The sequence below is a fragment of the Loxodonta africana genome, chromosome 3, assembly GCF_030014295.1.
Source record: "Loxodonta africana isolate mLoxAfr1 chromosome 3, mLoxAfr1.hap2, whole genome shotgun sequence".
NCBI lineage: Eukaryota > Metazoa > Chordata > Mammalia > Proboscidea > Elephantidae > Loxodonta > Loxodonta africana.
The window spans coordinates 189,432,526-189,446,685 of NC_087344.1; the positions used below are offsets into that span (position 1 = coordinate 189,432,526).

The window sequence follows — 14,160 nt, forward strand, 5'->3', positions numbered from 1 at the left end:
ACTGGAGCCCAGATATGGTGGGGAGCCTTGACCACTGAGTGGTCCCTCTCCCCCCAGAGATCAAAGCCACCTGGAGTGAGTCACAGAAAAGGGACAAGGCAGGGGCAAGGGGTTGGCCGTGCCTGTCTGTGAAAAGACCTTACTTAGATCAGTTACCTATTTGGGGAAATTTCAGATGTTTGCTTTTCTGTTTGGGGGATTTATATGTTTGCTACCATCTGTGTTTTCTAGAAATTTATAAAAGTCATACCCTAACTAGGTTAAATGGAAGGGAAGGAAGGTTGATCACCCTTAGTTAAGAGAGTGAGGGGTGTCAGAGAAGCTCAAGGAGAGGAATTATTGGGACACCAGGCCCCAAGGTGATTTGAAGGAGGGATCATAAAGAGAGTATAGGGCAGGACAGGGCAGGGCTTCCCCTTAAGGGAAGTGGTGAGTCTGCCCTGTGGCAGGAACGCAGAACTTGCTCAAGAGGCTGGAAAGCACTTCTGGAATCTTTGGACTCATGTATTCCAATGGAAGCCCAAGGAAGCCTTAACCTCCTCTGGCATTTTATTAAAGGAATTCTACAGTTATGAAATTTCCAGATAAATGAGATCCGTGCACCACTTCATTTGTTTTTGTCATTTGATGAAAACGGCTCTCTCAAATATCGAAAGATCATTTTGTCCACCTCCTCAGCTTACAAGACAAGAAAACCACAGTGCAGCAAGATTTCAGAAATTTCTTAAGGTCATATAACTGTTCCACATGTCCATGAGTTCTTAGGAAGTCTTTTGATGATGATTCAGGATCAAGTCACTTTACTACCCTAACCTCACTCACTGTCTTCATCTGCAAAAAGGAAGTGGTGCTGCTGCTTTGCTTCTAACTGCTGCCCTGTATCAGAGCCATCTCTTCATTTCTGATCGTCCTTGGGCTCAGACTAAGTTTTTTAGAACTGTCTGTAAATAAGAATAAATAGAAAAAAAAAAAGACCAGACTTACTGGTCTGACAGAGACTGGAGAAACCCCAAGGGTATGGCCCTCAGACACGCTTTTAGCTCAGTACTGAAGTCACTCCTAAGGTTCACCCTTTGGGCAAAGATTAGACAGGCCCATAAAACAAAATAAGACTAAATGGGCCCACCAGCCCAGGGGCAAGGACGAGAAGACAGGAGGGGACAGGAAAGCTGGTAATGGGGAACCCAGGGTCAAGAAGGGGAGAGGGTTGGGATGTTGTGGGCTTGGCAACCAATGTCACAAAACGATATGTGTATTAATTGTTTAATGAGAAACTAGTTTGCTCTGTAAACCTTCATCTAAATTATGATAAAAAATTTTTTTTTAAATAGCCAAAGCAAATAAATAAAAAGGCTTAACTAGGTAGTGAGATCCTAGTTGGCGCTCCAATGAGTCGTGTCTGAATTTGGTACTTGGGATTTGTGACATCTACTTAGCTGCTCAGATGGGTAGTTTTGGTTTTGGTTTGGGGTATTTTGTGCCTATTTAGAGGTTATTGGTTATGCTGTAGATTTTTCAGATCATTAAATAAATGATCCAGGAGTTAGTTTACAAATAACCTATAAAGGAGGAGGCCATCTCTCTATATTCTCTCCCTCTGCACCTACCCCCCCCACCCTGTCCTCCTCTCCTTTCCACCTGGAGCCTGAGGGGCTCCCCAAAGACATCTGCTCCAGCCCCCTGACCCCAGCCCCTAGGTGGCTGAAACTCTTCCTGATTTCTTCCTCTCTTCCCTGACCCAGCAATCCGGGGGTCTGCCATCCCTGGGGCTGACCCTGGCCAATGTCACCAGTAACCTCAACAGGAAGAACGTGACATGCTGGGCAGAGAACGATGTGGGACGGGCGGAGCTCTCTGTCCAGGTCAACGTCTCCTGTGAGTCTCCCATGACTTCCCTAGCACCCAGTCCTTCCCACATCCCTCCTTCCCTGAAAAGAGGATGAGAGGGTGCGGCGTTGGAGGAAAAGAGTGGGATGTGTGTCTCCATGGCTGCTCCCTCCCAGCTGTTTTCAGACTCCCAGGAAAACCTGATCCTTTGGGTCCTGGGGGCTCGTCAAGGCCAGAGGGACGGAGATGGATTTCTTTCTGGCCCTCTGCCCAAGCCTTGCTACCTGAGGCCCTGAACACCAGCTGCCCTGCCATTCTCACTGCTCCCGCAGTACTTCTTCATGCCGCCCCTCCTTAGGCCCTTTGCCCTGAATCCTAGTTTTAAAAAAGGAAATTCTCCTCCCGAGTTCCTCTTTAGGCTCGCACCCTAACTCCTCTAGGTCTGTCAGCAAATAATATTAAACCCTCTCCTTTTATCATTTTTCTTCTGTTATTGTGAAATACAACGCACATGGAAATATGCATAAAACATATACCCTTTAAACAATAATTATTGTTACCAGTATTTCAGAACACCTCCCCTGCCCCTCCCATTCACACAGCATCCCGCTCCTCCACGTCCATCCTGCCTTGTGTGATGATCTTTTCCTTGCTTTTAAACATAATTCTACACATATATGCTTCCTTATCCCTATAAGTTAGTATGATCTGTTTCTGTACATTAGATTGGAAATCCTGGTGGCATAGTGGTTAAGAGGTACATCTGCTAACCAAAAGGTTGGCAGTTTGAATCCGCCAGTACATTAGATAAATGGAATCATACTGTCTGTATTATTTTGTGGTTAGTTTCTGTTGCTCAATATTATGTTTTTTCTAAATTATTTATTTTTTTAATATGGAACACTTCACGAATTTGTGTTCTTCTTGTGCAGGGGCTATACTTATCTCCTGTGTATCATTCACAATTTTAGCCTACGCGCCGCCGAGGCGAGCACTCAGTGTTATGTGTTTAAGATCCATCTGTGTTGATGGGAGTAGCTGTAGTTCATTCAGTTCACCACTGAATAGCATTCCATTACATGAATACTGGCTGGAATTCCCGTATAAAGTATATACGTCTATACATGTAGATATATTTTCTTTCTATTATTGAGGGGCTTCCCTCCTGCCCCCTTCCCCCCAGATTGGGCCTATTTCAAAACCATATCTTTCTTCAAAAAGTTTCTTTTTTTAACTGTATATTTCAGCTTGTTTGATTTTTAAGTCCCCTGCCCTATCTTCCTGAACTTGATTACACTTAATTTTTCTCGAAAATTCTTTAAGCCTCTAAATTTTATAGGCCTGCTGCCTGGTTTATTTAAGATTTACTGTCAGCTTTCTTCGAAAGGCCTCTCCTTGAGAATGTCTTGGGGCCGATGGCCAGTTTCTCTCAGGCCCACCCCCTGATTCGTGCCCTGCCCCGTGGCCCCGGCCTTGTGGCCGGCTGAGCTGGCCCCTGAGCGCTGGCTGTCCTTCTCTCTGCCCGCAGTCCCGGCCAGCGTGCGGCTGCACAAAGCCGTGGAGCAGCACCACTGGTGCATCCCCTTCTCGGTGGACGGGCAGCCGGCGCCCTCGCTGCGCTGGCTCTTCAACGGCTCCGTGCTCAATGAGACCAGCTTCATCTTCACCGAGTTCCTGGAGCCGTTGGCCAACGAGACTGTGCGGCACGGCTGCCTGCGCCTCAACCAGCCCACCCACGTCAACAACGGCAACTACACGCTGCTGGCCACCAACCCCTCCGGCCGGGCCGCCGACTTTGTCATGGCCGCCTTCATGGACAACCCATTTGAGTTCAACCCTGAGGATCCCATTCCTGGTGCGAGAGCCCCCCCTAAATCCTGCCCCTAGTTCCTAGGTTTCATCTGGGGAACAGGTCCAGGTGTCCAGGGAGGCTTGGCCCACTTCCTACTGTCACTCTGACCCCAGATGTTGGGGTGCCTGGTCTGGGACACAAAGGAACCTGGAGTTCTGTTGTCTGAAGGAGCCAGCCTTTTGCTGTCGGGCTCTGTCCTTGCCTCCTCCCCCAAGCTGGAGGATTCCTGAACCCCTGTGCTATTCCGTTCACTTGGGCTGGCTGAAGAGAGAGCCCCCTACCAGGGCATCCAGAGCCCAGCTGGAAAACGGCCAGTGCATCTTCTCCCCTGAGGTCCATAGCTCCCTACCTCCCCCTCACACCCCCACCCCATGAAGGGATGAGTCCCAGGGGCGAGGTACTCACTTCTCCCTTCCCCGTCTGACTGCTTTCTCTCGTCCCTCCTGCTGCAGTCTCCTTCTCGCCAGTGGGTGAGTAGCTGGGGCCAGACGGCGGCTTCTATCTGGTCCTTGGCGCCGAGCCTGGGGCACAGGGTGCACCTGACCTCACCCTTGAGGGGTCAGCTGGGGCTGGGGTGGGAGAGTTGCTGGAGGAGCCACAGTGTGTGCCAAGGCCCACACTTTGGCCTTTAACCCCACAGACACTAACAGCACATCGAGAGACCCAGTGGAGAAGAAGGACGAAACACCTTTTGGGGTGAGCTTGGGAAGTGGAAGCCTGTGCAGGCCTTGGGGTTTGTGAGGTCCACTACCAGCTAGAGGCTCGCCTGTGTGTCTTAGAGAACATGTGCCGTCTGGCCTGAGCTGTCAGCCACTCCCAGCCATGCTGGGTCCCCAGGGGAGGAGGGCAGGTCTGCAGGCAGGCTGTGGACTCCTATGGGGGTTAGAGAAACAGTTTCTGCAGGGGAGCCCTGAGAGGGCAGGGAGCCTGCTGGATCTAACCATCCCCACCCCAGGTCTCAGTGGCCGTGGGCCTGGCTGTCTTTGCCTGCCTCTTCCTTTCTACTCTGCTCCTTGTACTCAACAAATGTGGACGGAGAAACAAGTTTGGGATCAACCGTGAGTAGGGGGGTTGCAGAGGGGTTGTCCATCTGTCCATCCTACTGGCTTTGTTTCCTCCTGGCTCTTCCTGACTCTGTCCTCTGTATGGGGGCGGGGGGGAGCTGTACATACGTGGAGTTCTAGGGTGTGTGAGCGTGTCTGGGGTCTATATGGGGCCTGGCTGCAGGGTTTGTGAGTGTGTGTGAGCGTGTGTCAGGGTTGGTGCTGGGGGGCGGTTTCAGAAGTAGCAGCTGCTAATTGGTGGCTGGATTGTAGTCAAACACTAAGTGGGTCTGGGTTCTGCAGGGGGAGGGGGGCAGTGGTAGGGGAGTTCTTTGGTGCCCGTGGGGCCCGGGGTTGGATAGGAGCCAGGCAGTGAGAGGCTGTAGTGCCTTCCCTTCCCCCGGCTGCTGTCTTGCACCCTAGCTTCTCTGTTCATCCCTTGCAAGCTAGAGGTGGGGGTTGCCTGCCATGGTCTGCCACCCTGCCAGAGTGGACAGGAGCCAGGGTATGTGCCCGCGCTGTGACCCTGAGCATGGCTGTGTCTCTTCCTTAGGTCCTGCTGTGCTGGCTCCAGAGGATGGGCTGGCCATGTCCCTACATTTTATGACGTTGGGTGGCAGCTCCCTGTCCCCCACTGAGGGAAAAGGCTCCGGGCTTCAAGGCCACATCATCGAGAACCCACAATACTTCAGTGATGCCTGTGAGGGGCTGTGCGGGGTCAAGGGTGGGGTGAGCCCATGTGTGTGCGCATGCGTGCGCATGCATGGGTACATGTGTGTGCGTGCATGCATGTGTGTGGAGAAGCCCCTGTGCCACAGCCATTGCCCATCCTGGGCTTGAACCATAACTCTCCTGCCCCTCTGCCTTTCCCAGCACATGGTCCTCAGGCTGAGATCAGCCTGACTTCTAGGCCACGTCCCCTCTGGGCAGATGCAGCCTCTACCAGGGCACAGGGCCTGGTGAAGGAGTGGAGGCTGCATTTCGTCCCCATCCACTCCTTTGACTAGATAACAGTACGCGGCACGAGGTTCTTGCCCCAACCCCATTCCTCCCAAAACTCAGGCTCCCATCTGATCCTGCAACCCTCTCCCCAGGTGTTCATCACATCAAGCGCCGGGACATCGTGCTCAAGTGGGAGCTGGGCGAGGGTGCCTTTGGGAAAGTCTTCCTCGCTGAGTGCCACAACCTGCTGCCTGAGCAGGACAAGATGCTAGTGGCCGTCAAGGTGAGACCCTGCCACCAGGTACTGCCGGTCTGGGTTCTCCCCTCCAGGAGAACTGATGTACCAGTACAAGGTGCCTGGCCCAGGGCTAGGATGATGGGGTCTGATGTGGCTAGTGGCTGGGGGTGGGGTGAGCCCCCTGGATGTGGGAGGGTGAGGGCTGACCCCTGCCCCACTGTCCAGGCACTGAAGGAGGTGTCAGAGAGTGCCCGGCAGGACTTTCAGCGCGAGGCTGAACTGCTCACCGTGCTTCAGCACCAACACATCGTGCGCTTCTTCGGGGTCTGCACCGAGGGCCGCCCGCTGCTCATGGTCTTTGAATACATGCGGCATGGCGACCTCAACCGCTTCCTCCGGTAGGAGCACCTAGCCCCTGCCCTGGGCCCTGGGTCTGAGCCCCATTGTCCCTGCCCCACAATCCCATCCCCGTCCTGCCAGTTCTGCCTGGAAACCTCATGGCTCAGGATCAGGCAGGCACAGTTCATCTTCCCAAGGAGCTGTGAGGTGAAAATGTGTGCCTGTGGGACAGTCAGTGTGAAGGACAGAGTGGCAGTGGTCACAGAGCTTGCACCAGCAGAGACCGTGAGCTAAAGCTGTAGCATGGGTGGGCTTTGCAGAGAGCTTGTGTTTATTGGTGTGTGGAACCATGAAGTCAGGCCTGTAGGAGGTGGCAGTTTAGATATCAACAAACATTCATCAGGCACTTTCTGTGTTTCAGGCACTCTGTGAAGTGCTTTACAACTCATTTTCCATACTTTTTTATGTGCTTGTATGGAGCCCTGGTGGCTCAGTGGTTAAGAGTTTGGCTGCTAAGCAGGTCAGCAGTTTGAATCTACCAGCTGCTCCTCGGAAACCCTATGGGGCAGTTCAGAATCAGCTTGACAGCAACAAGTTTTTTTTTTTTTTGGTAGATGCTTACACATTAATATAAATATATGTATTTACTTTCATAGTCTCCAAGCAAATATAGCAGTTTATACTTAAAGTTACTAAAAATAGACTTTTAAATTTTAAGTTAATTGTTTCTCTCGTTTTGGACAGAACAATTCCGATAGGTTTATTTATGTGTGCTGATGATTTTAACAACTTCAAGAAATATACCCATTTCACAGAAGAGGCTTAGAGAGGTTAAGTGACTTGTCCAATGGCTAGTAAATGACCCAGCAGGATGTGGCCCCAGGCAGAGCCCCTGCTGTCAACTCCAACTGTCTGTGACGTCACACTTTCCCTTTGGCGAGCCCTTCTCCCCTGAGACGGGCCCCTGTGAGGATGGGGCAGTGTGGGGCAGAGGTAAGGGCTAGGGTTTGGAATCAGGAGGCCTGGCCTCCAGTTCTTGCTCTACAACTCAGCAGCTGAGCTTCCTTTGCCAAGCAGCTTTCCTCTCCGTAAGAGGGGAGAGTAGAGGGCTATGGGACTGGGTAAGGAAGCACTGTGGTTGTCTAGTCGATTGTTGTGACTTGGTCCTCAAACGTCTGCTGCGGGAGTGAGGGGCCATTCACCCGGTCAGGCTACAGAATTCAGCTGGGAGAGACCCCTGTCTGACACAGGGGTCTGAGCTTATCCTGTGCGTTAGGGGGAGCTGATAGAGAGTGTGGAGTAACAGAGAGCAAGGCCAGACCTGGAGCTAAGACTGGATGCTGAATTGGCACAGACCTGGTCAAAAGAAGACTTTAGAGGAGTCCATCTCTGTGCTTGCTAGGCCTGGAGTAGGTTCAGTGTTGTGCTGGGGGGATGCAGGCCGGCGGCTCAGGTGGTGGGAGAAGTGGCCACCACTGGCAGTCCAGGAGAGCTCTCTCTAAATGCTGGAAGGACCACTGCGGGGATCAGAGGAGGGAGTCATGAAGCTCCCTGGATGCATAGGCCTGAAAGACTTCCCTAGGAGGGCCATCTGCTCCCTCTCACCTCTGGGTCTTTGTACTTTCAGTTCTCTCTGCCTGGTACATTGGGCCTCCCCCAACACATCACCCACCCCCATGCCTTCTCCCTTCCAATAGCTTACCTACGTCTCCACCTTGGGGCTTGGGTCTCAGTTTAGACATCCCTTCCTCCAGGAAGCCTTCCCTGACTTCCTCCATTCTCACCTGAGTGCCCATTTGTGCCCCTCACACTGCACGCTGTGATCCATTTGCCTGCGTTATACTCTCCATTGTAGCTCCAAGCTCTGGGTTTATTTGAAATAAACGAAGAAAGAAATGGATGAGAAATTGGCCAGTGGGAAAGGGCATTACTGGCCAAGTGGCCAGCTCAGGCAAAGGCTCAGAAGAAGGACTATTTGGGGAACAAGGTGAAAAATTAGGGATTGACCTGGAGTGGTGGTGGTTGGAAGGAGGAGGGCACCATAGAAACCTTTAGAAGGAAGGAAGGCCCGGCAGTCATGGCTGAATATTGAGGGTAAAAGTGAGAGAGACAGGGGGATCAAGGAGGACCCCCAGGATTCAGGCTCAGAGCCTGGGTGGGGAAGTTCTCACTGAGGCAGGGTCGGGCTTGGGGGTCGGGGGGGAGATGCTGAGCTCAGCTTAGGAAGGGCTGCCTCTGAGGTGTCCATTGGCTAGAGATGTAGGGGCCAGTGGGTTGCTGAATCCTGGGGTTGAAGTTGAGGGGACTGCCTGAGAGGAGGACATAGATATGGCATTTGTGGGCTCTGTTGGAAGCCTTGAGGGTGGGCACACCTGCCTGGGCACCCTATTCCAGCCCTTTCAGACAGCCGCCTCCCTGTTCCTTCTTTCCTCCATTGCCAGCCCCCAGTCCCCTTCCCTACTTCATCCCAGCTCCATGGGACCCCTTCCTCAGGCTCCTTCTCCCTCCCTCCTTCGCAGGTCCCACGGGCCTGATGCCAAGCTGCTGGCTGGCAGGGAGGACGTGGCTCCAGGCCCCCTGGGTCTGGGGCAGCTGCTGGCCGTGGCTAGCCAGGTCGCTGCAGGAATGGTGTACCTGGCAGGCCTGCACTTCGTGCATCGGGACCTGGCCACACGCAACTGTCTGGTGGGTCAGGGGCTAGTGGTCAAGATCGGCGATTTCGGCATGAGCAGAGATATCTACAGCACCGACTATTACCGTGTAAGGGCCTTTCGCCTCCCCGCCTCCCCCAGCGTCCAAAGTGTCGCCACCCTGGACCCGGAGTCCCCCGCCGAGAGTAGGCTGTTGCCGGGCAGCCCTCCTCTTCCTCGAGCGGTGTGGGGCCTGAGACTCTGGCTCTGGTTTTTAACCCCCCGCCCCCCCCCCCCTTCTCCAGCGGTGTAGGGCCTGTTTTCGCTATCCGGGACGGAAACTGCACCATCGGTTTTTCCCTCTTAGCCCTGGCCCCGAAACCCCTATCCATTTATTTTTAATGACAGGCGGGGGCGGGGTCTGCGCCGGGAGGGAGAGACTGTCTCGGGCGGGCTCCCCTTCAGGGTGACGGGGCACCGCCCGCCCGCAGGTGGGAGGCCGCACCATGCTGCCCATCCGCTGGATGCCGCCCGAGAGCATCCTCTACCGCAAGTTCACTACCGAGAGCGACGTGTGGAGCTTCGGCGTGGTGCTCTGGGAGATCTTCACCTATGGCAAGCAGCCCTGGTACCAGCTCTCCAACACCGAGGTCAGCCCCGCCCCGCCCCGGGGTCACCCGGCCAGCCACGCCCCCACGCCTTCTGGTCCTTTTCCCAGAAAGCTCGGATCCTCTTAGAGCCCTTCTGCCATTCATCTCGCTGCCCCAGGGGCACCTACCCTAGCATCCCACCCCTCCAAGCAGACGCTGTGTCCCGCCCCCCCCCAGCCCAATATTCCTCTCCCCCTCTCCTATTCTTGCCTCCACTTACGGTCCTAAGCCCAGGCACCACCAGCTCCTGGGGGCGCCTCAAAGAATTTTATAGGTGGAGCCCAGACCCCAATCCCCAGCTAACCTCATAGACGTGGTAGGAATTGTCAGGGTGGGAGGGAAAGGCATGGGAAGAAATAAGAGGGACTGACGCTGCAGCAGAAGGCTAGAGGTTAGACTGTCAGAAGGACAGCCCTGCTCCTCCCCCTGCCCTCCCAGCTGGACACAGCCAGAGCAGGCCCCAGGTGTTCTGTCTCCCAGAGCAGTTCCCACCACCCCCTCCTTGGCTCGCAGCTGTCAGTTTCCATTTCTCCTCCTAATGCAGTGTGCTCCCTGGAGGCTGTGGGGTGGGGGAGAGGGTTATAGATTTTAATTTTCTCAAGCACTGAGAAAAGGAATGGAATTAGTACTGCCCATAACCCAAGTCCTCTAATGGGGGGGAAGAAGGGGGACAGGTTCTAGGCTCCTTCTCCAACTATCTCCCTGTCTTTCCTTATCTGGATCCCTTAGCTGTTCCAACAGTCCCTCCTGGAGTCTAACTTTGATCCTTCCTGCTGCAGTTTATTATTGGAAGTGCTAGGTCCCCACAGGAAACGTGGTGGTTTAGTGGTTAAGTGCTACAGCTGCTAACCAAAGAGTTGGCAGTTCGAATCCACCAGGTGCTCCTTGGAAGCTCTATGGGGCAGTTCTACTCTGTCCTATAGGGTCGCTATGAGTCGGAATCGACTTGACGGCACTGGGTTTGGTTTGGGTTTTAGGTCCCCACAGAGTGGTACCCAAAGAAGGTAGAAGGAAATGTGGGTTGCCCTCTACCTTAAAATGGAAGCCAGCTATTTTTCAAGGCCTTCAACTGCAGTTCTGCCCTATTTTCTTTTTTTCCTTCGGAGCTGAGAGGCAGAAGACCCTTACCCTTTTCCATTCAGCCCCCAACACTAAGCTGATGTCTTGGCCCTTCCCCTTCTTCAGTCCACCTGGAAAGTCTTCTTAGGGTCTGATTCCAGCCCCTCCAGAAGCAATTCTACCCCCAGCCCAACTTCTCAGTGTCTAGCCTTACTCCTCCCCATGGTTCATTGTCAGAGTAGAAAGGAATCTGGGGATTCACTGTGTCTGGTTAGATTATTAGCACCCAAGAGGCCCAGAGAGGCTTGTGACCTGTTCTGGGAGCTTCATCTAGGTAGGGGCAGCTCTGGGGCTGGCCTCACTCTCCTGTTCCCAGCCTAGTGTGCTGTCTTCTCTGTCTCTCTGGTGGCTCATATCCTCAGGCGATTGAGTGCATCACGCAGGGCCGTGAGCTGGAGCGGCCACGTGCCTGCCCACTTGAGGTCTACGCCATTATGCGGGGCTGCTGGCAGCGGGAGCCCCAGCAACGCCACAGCATCAAGGACGTGCACGCCCGGCTGCAAGCCCTGGCCCAGGCGCCTCCCGTCTACCTGGATGTCCTGGGCTAGGGGCCCGCCCAGGAGCTGGGGGTGGGGAGCTGGGATGCTGGGACCTTCCCTCAGCAACTCCTATAGCTCCCAGCACCCCCAGGGTGATCACAAAGCATCTAACTCACCCTCAGCATGCGGGAGGGGCTCGGTGGGGCTGGGAGTGGAGGATGTTCTACTTCTCTAAGGCAGGGTTCCATCATAGCAATTATATTTATTATCCCTTGGCTGTGTCTCTTGCCGGTTCTTGAGGTGATGTTGTTCAAGGAGGGGGGGACTGGGACTCAGGTAGGGGAACGATGGCTCTCCGGGATCCTCCCTGTCCCTGGTTCCCCTCAGACGCATACCCTAACGCCATGCAGCTTTCATTCTCGCTTCCTACGCTGTGGCTGTGGTTTGCGTCCTGGTCCTCTGGGCGCCTGCTCCACCTGGAGGAGAAGGGGCAGGACAACCCCAGGTCAAGCTTCCCAGACCTTCAGACCCTAATTGCCTTTCTCTGTACTTCATGTTCAGGAAGGCTGGTGCTGCAGGGGAGGGATGGAAGTTAGCTGTCCTGGTGGACAGGATGGAGGCATTGACAGGCTGAGTCTTAGTTGTCTTTTGTGCCCATCACAGAGCAAGCACACAGGAGAACAAGTGGACACGTCTGTGTGTGTGGCAGGGAGGGGGAAGGAACAGGACTGAGGATTGATGAGGGAGGCAGGACCCTTGTTCCTTCCCCTCAGCTCTAACTGTGTGCTTGGAGACCAGCACCTAGAGGCCAGGCACTGGCAAGGTAGTTATTTCCTAAGGACACATGCATCTCCTGTCCCATCTTGCCTAAAGGAGGAAGTGGGGCCTCCCTTGCCCTCCACCTCTTGGAAGACCACTGGCCTTACTGAGTGGCCAGCAGCTTCAGTTGGCACCACGGCTGGGTGAGGTCCCCCCATCACCATCAAATCAAGGGACCTGGGCCCTGCCCCCATCTTCCCCAACCCAAGAGCTCGTGCTACACCCCAAAACCAGGGAAAAGCAACTTCCCCCTCTTCCTGCCACCCTTTCCCCTCACCCCCCCCCACCTCCCTCTGCCCCCTCCCAGCCCATCACTTCCAATCACCTACCCAGTTCCTGCAATAACCCATGGCTCCCCAGGGCTAATCTGGTGGCTGTCTCACGTCCCTGGGTGCCCAGCCCTCCCCACACGGTGATTCAATCTGGGTCTTATCACCCCTAGGCCTAGCCTGGTGGCGTCTGCCTCTTGTCCAGGCTGGTTAGTGCTAATGGAGGTCTGACCCAGGGCTGCAGGCTGATTGATGGTGGGGTGGTCTGGTCCCTGAGGGCCAAGTTCATGGGCACTCCTCTCCTACCCAGGGGTGGGTGGAGCTGCACCACCCCTCTGAGGGAGGGTGCTTAAAGCACATGGAGTGATTGGGAGGAGAGAGGATGGGAACTTGGTAAGGGAATGGAGGCAGGGAATCCGATCCAACAGGTGAGCCCAGGGACTGATGCTCAGAGAGAGACTGAGCAGAGAGGCAGACCTAGGGTCCTGCAGACTGCAGAGGGAGACACAGAGATGGAGGAGACACTCAGACAGAGAGAAAGACACACAGACAGACAGACGTAGGTGGACACAGATGGAGAAGCAGAGGACAGATGAGCGCTGGATACAGATATGGATAGGATAAGCAGCAGGATAAGAGGACGTCCTGGAGACCAGCATGGTCCCCCCACAGCCCCTCCTTCCCATCCACCTCTTCCTCCTGGGCCTCTCTCCAGGGCCAGGGAGGGGTGGGCCACTTCCAGCCTTGGAGGCTCTGGGCGTGGAGGTGTAAGGGAGTCGGGCTCACCCCACACTGAGCAGGATTTAGGGCCTTCACTGAAGCAGAAAGGAGCTCTGGTAGTGCAGTGGTTAAGTGCTCTGCTGCTGACCGGAAGGCTGGTGGTTCAAACCCACCAGCCACTCCGAGGGAGGAAGATGTGGCAGTCTGTTTCTGTAAAGATTTACAGCCTTGGAAACCCCATGGGGCAGTTCTACTCTGTCCTCTAGGGTTGCTATGAGTGGGAATCGACTGGAGGGCAGGGGGTTGGTTCTGGGTACTCAAGCAGAGGGGTGGAGCTTAGGCAGGAGGGACGTGCAGGGCACGTGGAGCATTCCCAGGGCCAAGAGCATCAGGGCATCAGCAGCTCTTAAGACCGTAGCTGGAGGCATTGCTGGAAAAGATAGACAGGTCAGCTCTGGAGGTGAGGGGTTCTGGGAACAAGATTTGGGCAGGGAAGGGAAAATTCCGGGAGAGCGTGGGAGGGGAACTGAATAGCTTTCATCAATCTGGGAATAGGAGCTGAAGCCCATCACTCCAGCTTCTTCAGGCAATCTGGGCCTGGCACAGTGTGCCAGGGTGGGGAGGGGGCTCGCAACCACAATGGCAGTTTCATGGCTCTCCCACTCCCTCCACTCCACTGATGGACCTCCAGATGTGCTGCAGATGTGCACATGGGCAGGCACCCTGGCCTACCTCACAGCTTGGGCATGTGCGCACACACACACACACACACACACACACACACACACACACACACAACCTCCTCAGTCACTCATAGCTGTTGAATTCCACTGTCATTAACTGTGCCCCACTCCACCTTGCCGCTACCCCTGCCCCCTCCCTGTTAATTACCTCCTGGCTATGCCAAGTCCATTAGCGACCCCTCCCCGTGAGGGGCCTAGCACCAGCTGAGATGGATGCTTGCAGGGGGATCGATGAAATGGGGCCCCGAGGACCCCATGGGGGGCTGGGACCAGGACACACAGCAATCTGAGGCTGTGGGGATGGGACATCTGGGTCCCCCAGACTGGGACTAGGCCCCTTCCTCCATCCCTTCCTTTCAGAGAAGGCTGTCTCGGTTAGAAGACAGAGATCCAGAAAGGGTGGTGGGCACCTCAGAGACACACAGCACTGAAGAAATAACTTAGAACTCTCCTTTCTCAGGAGGCCTCTGCTGGCTATTCTGTGCCTTCT

General features: G+C 54.6%; 2 protein-coding genes and 1 non-coding gene across 3 annotated transcripts; 2 read left to right on the plus strand and 1 right to left on the minus strand.

Moving 5' to 3' along the window:
* Positions 1 to 2,716: 2,716 nt before the first annotated feature.
* Positions 2,717 to 2,820, minus strand: LOC111752001 (U6 spliceosomal RNA). Its single transcript, XR_002787028.1, has one exon. It is a non-coding gene; the product is annotated as a U6 spliceosomal RNA (small nuclear RNA).
* A 1,598-nt stretch (positions 2,821 to 4,418) lies between these two features.
* On the plus strand, positions 4,419 to 9,184 carry NTRK1 (neurotrophic receptor tyrosine kinase 1). The gene is made up of 6 exons (XM_064280002.1): positions 4,419 to 4,737; positions 5,276 to 5,422; positions 5,817 to 5,947; positions 6,128 to 6,300; positions 8,761 to 9,077; positions 9,177 to 9,184. The coding sequence occupies exons 2-6, from the start codon at positions 5,311 to 5,313 to the stop codon at positions 9,182 to 9,184; spliced, it is 741 nt and encodes a 246-aa protein (XP_064136072.1). The 5' UTR covers positions 4,419 to 4,737; positions 5,276 to 5,310.
* Positions 9,185 to 9,368: 184 nt separating this feature from the next.
* Positions 9,369 to 11,282, plus strand: LOC135230814 (high affinity nerve growth factor receptor-like). The gene is made up of 2 exons (XM_064282736.1): positions 9,369 to 9,521; positions 11,003 to 11,282. The coding sequence occupies exons 1-2, from the start codon at positions 9,378 to 9,380 to the stop codon at positions 11,186 to 11,188; spliced, it is 330 nt and encodes a 109-aa protein (XP_064138806.1). The 5' UTR covers positions 9,369 to 9,377; the 3' UTR covers positions 11,189 to 11,282.
* Positions 11,283 to 14,160: the final 2,878 nt, after the last annotated feature.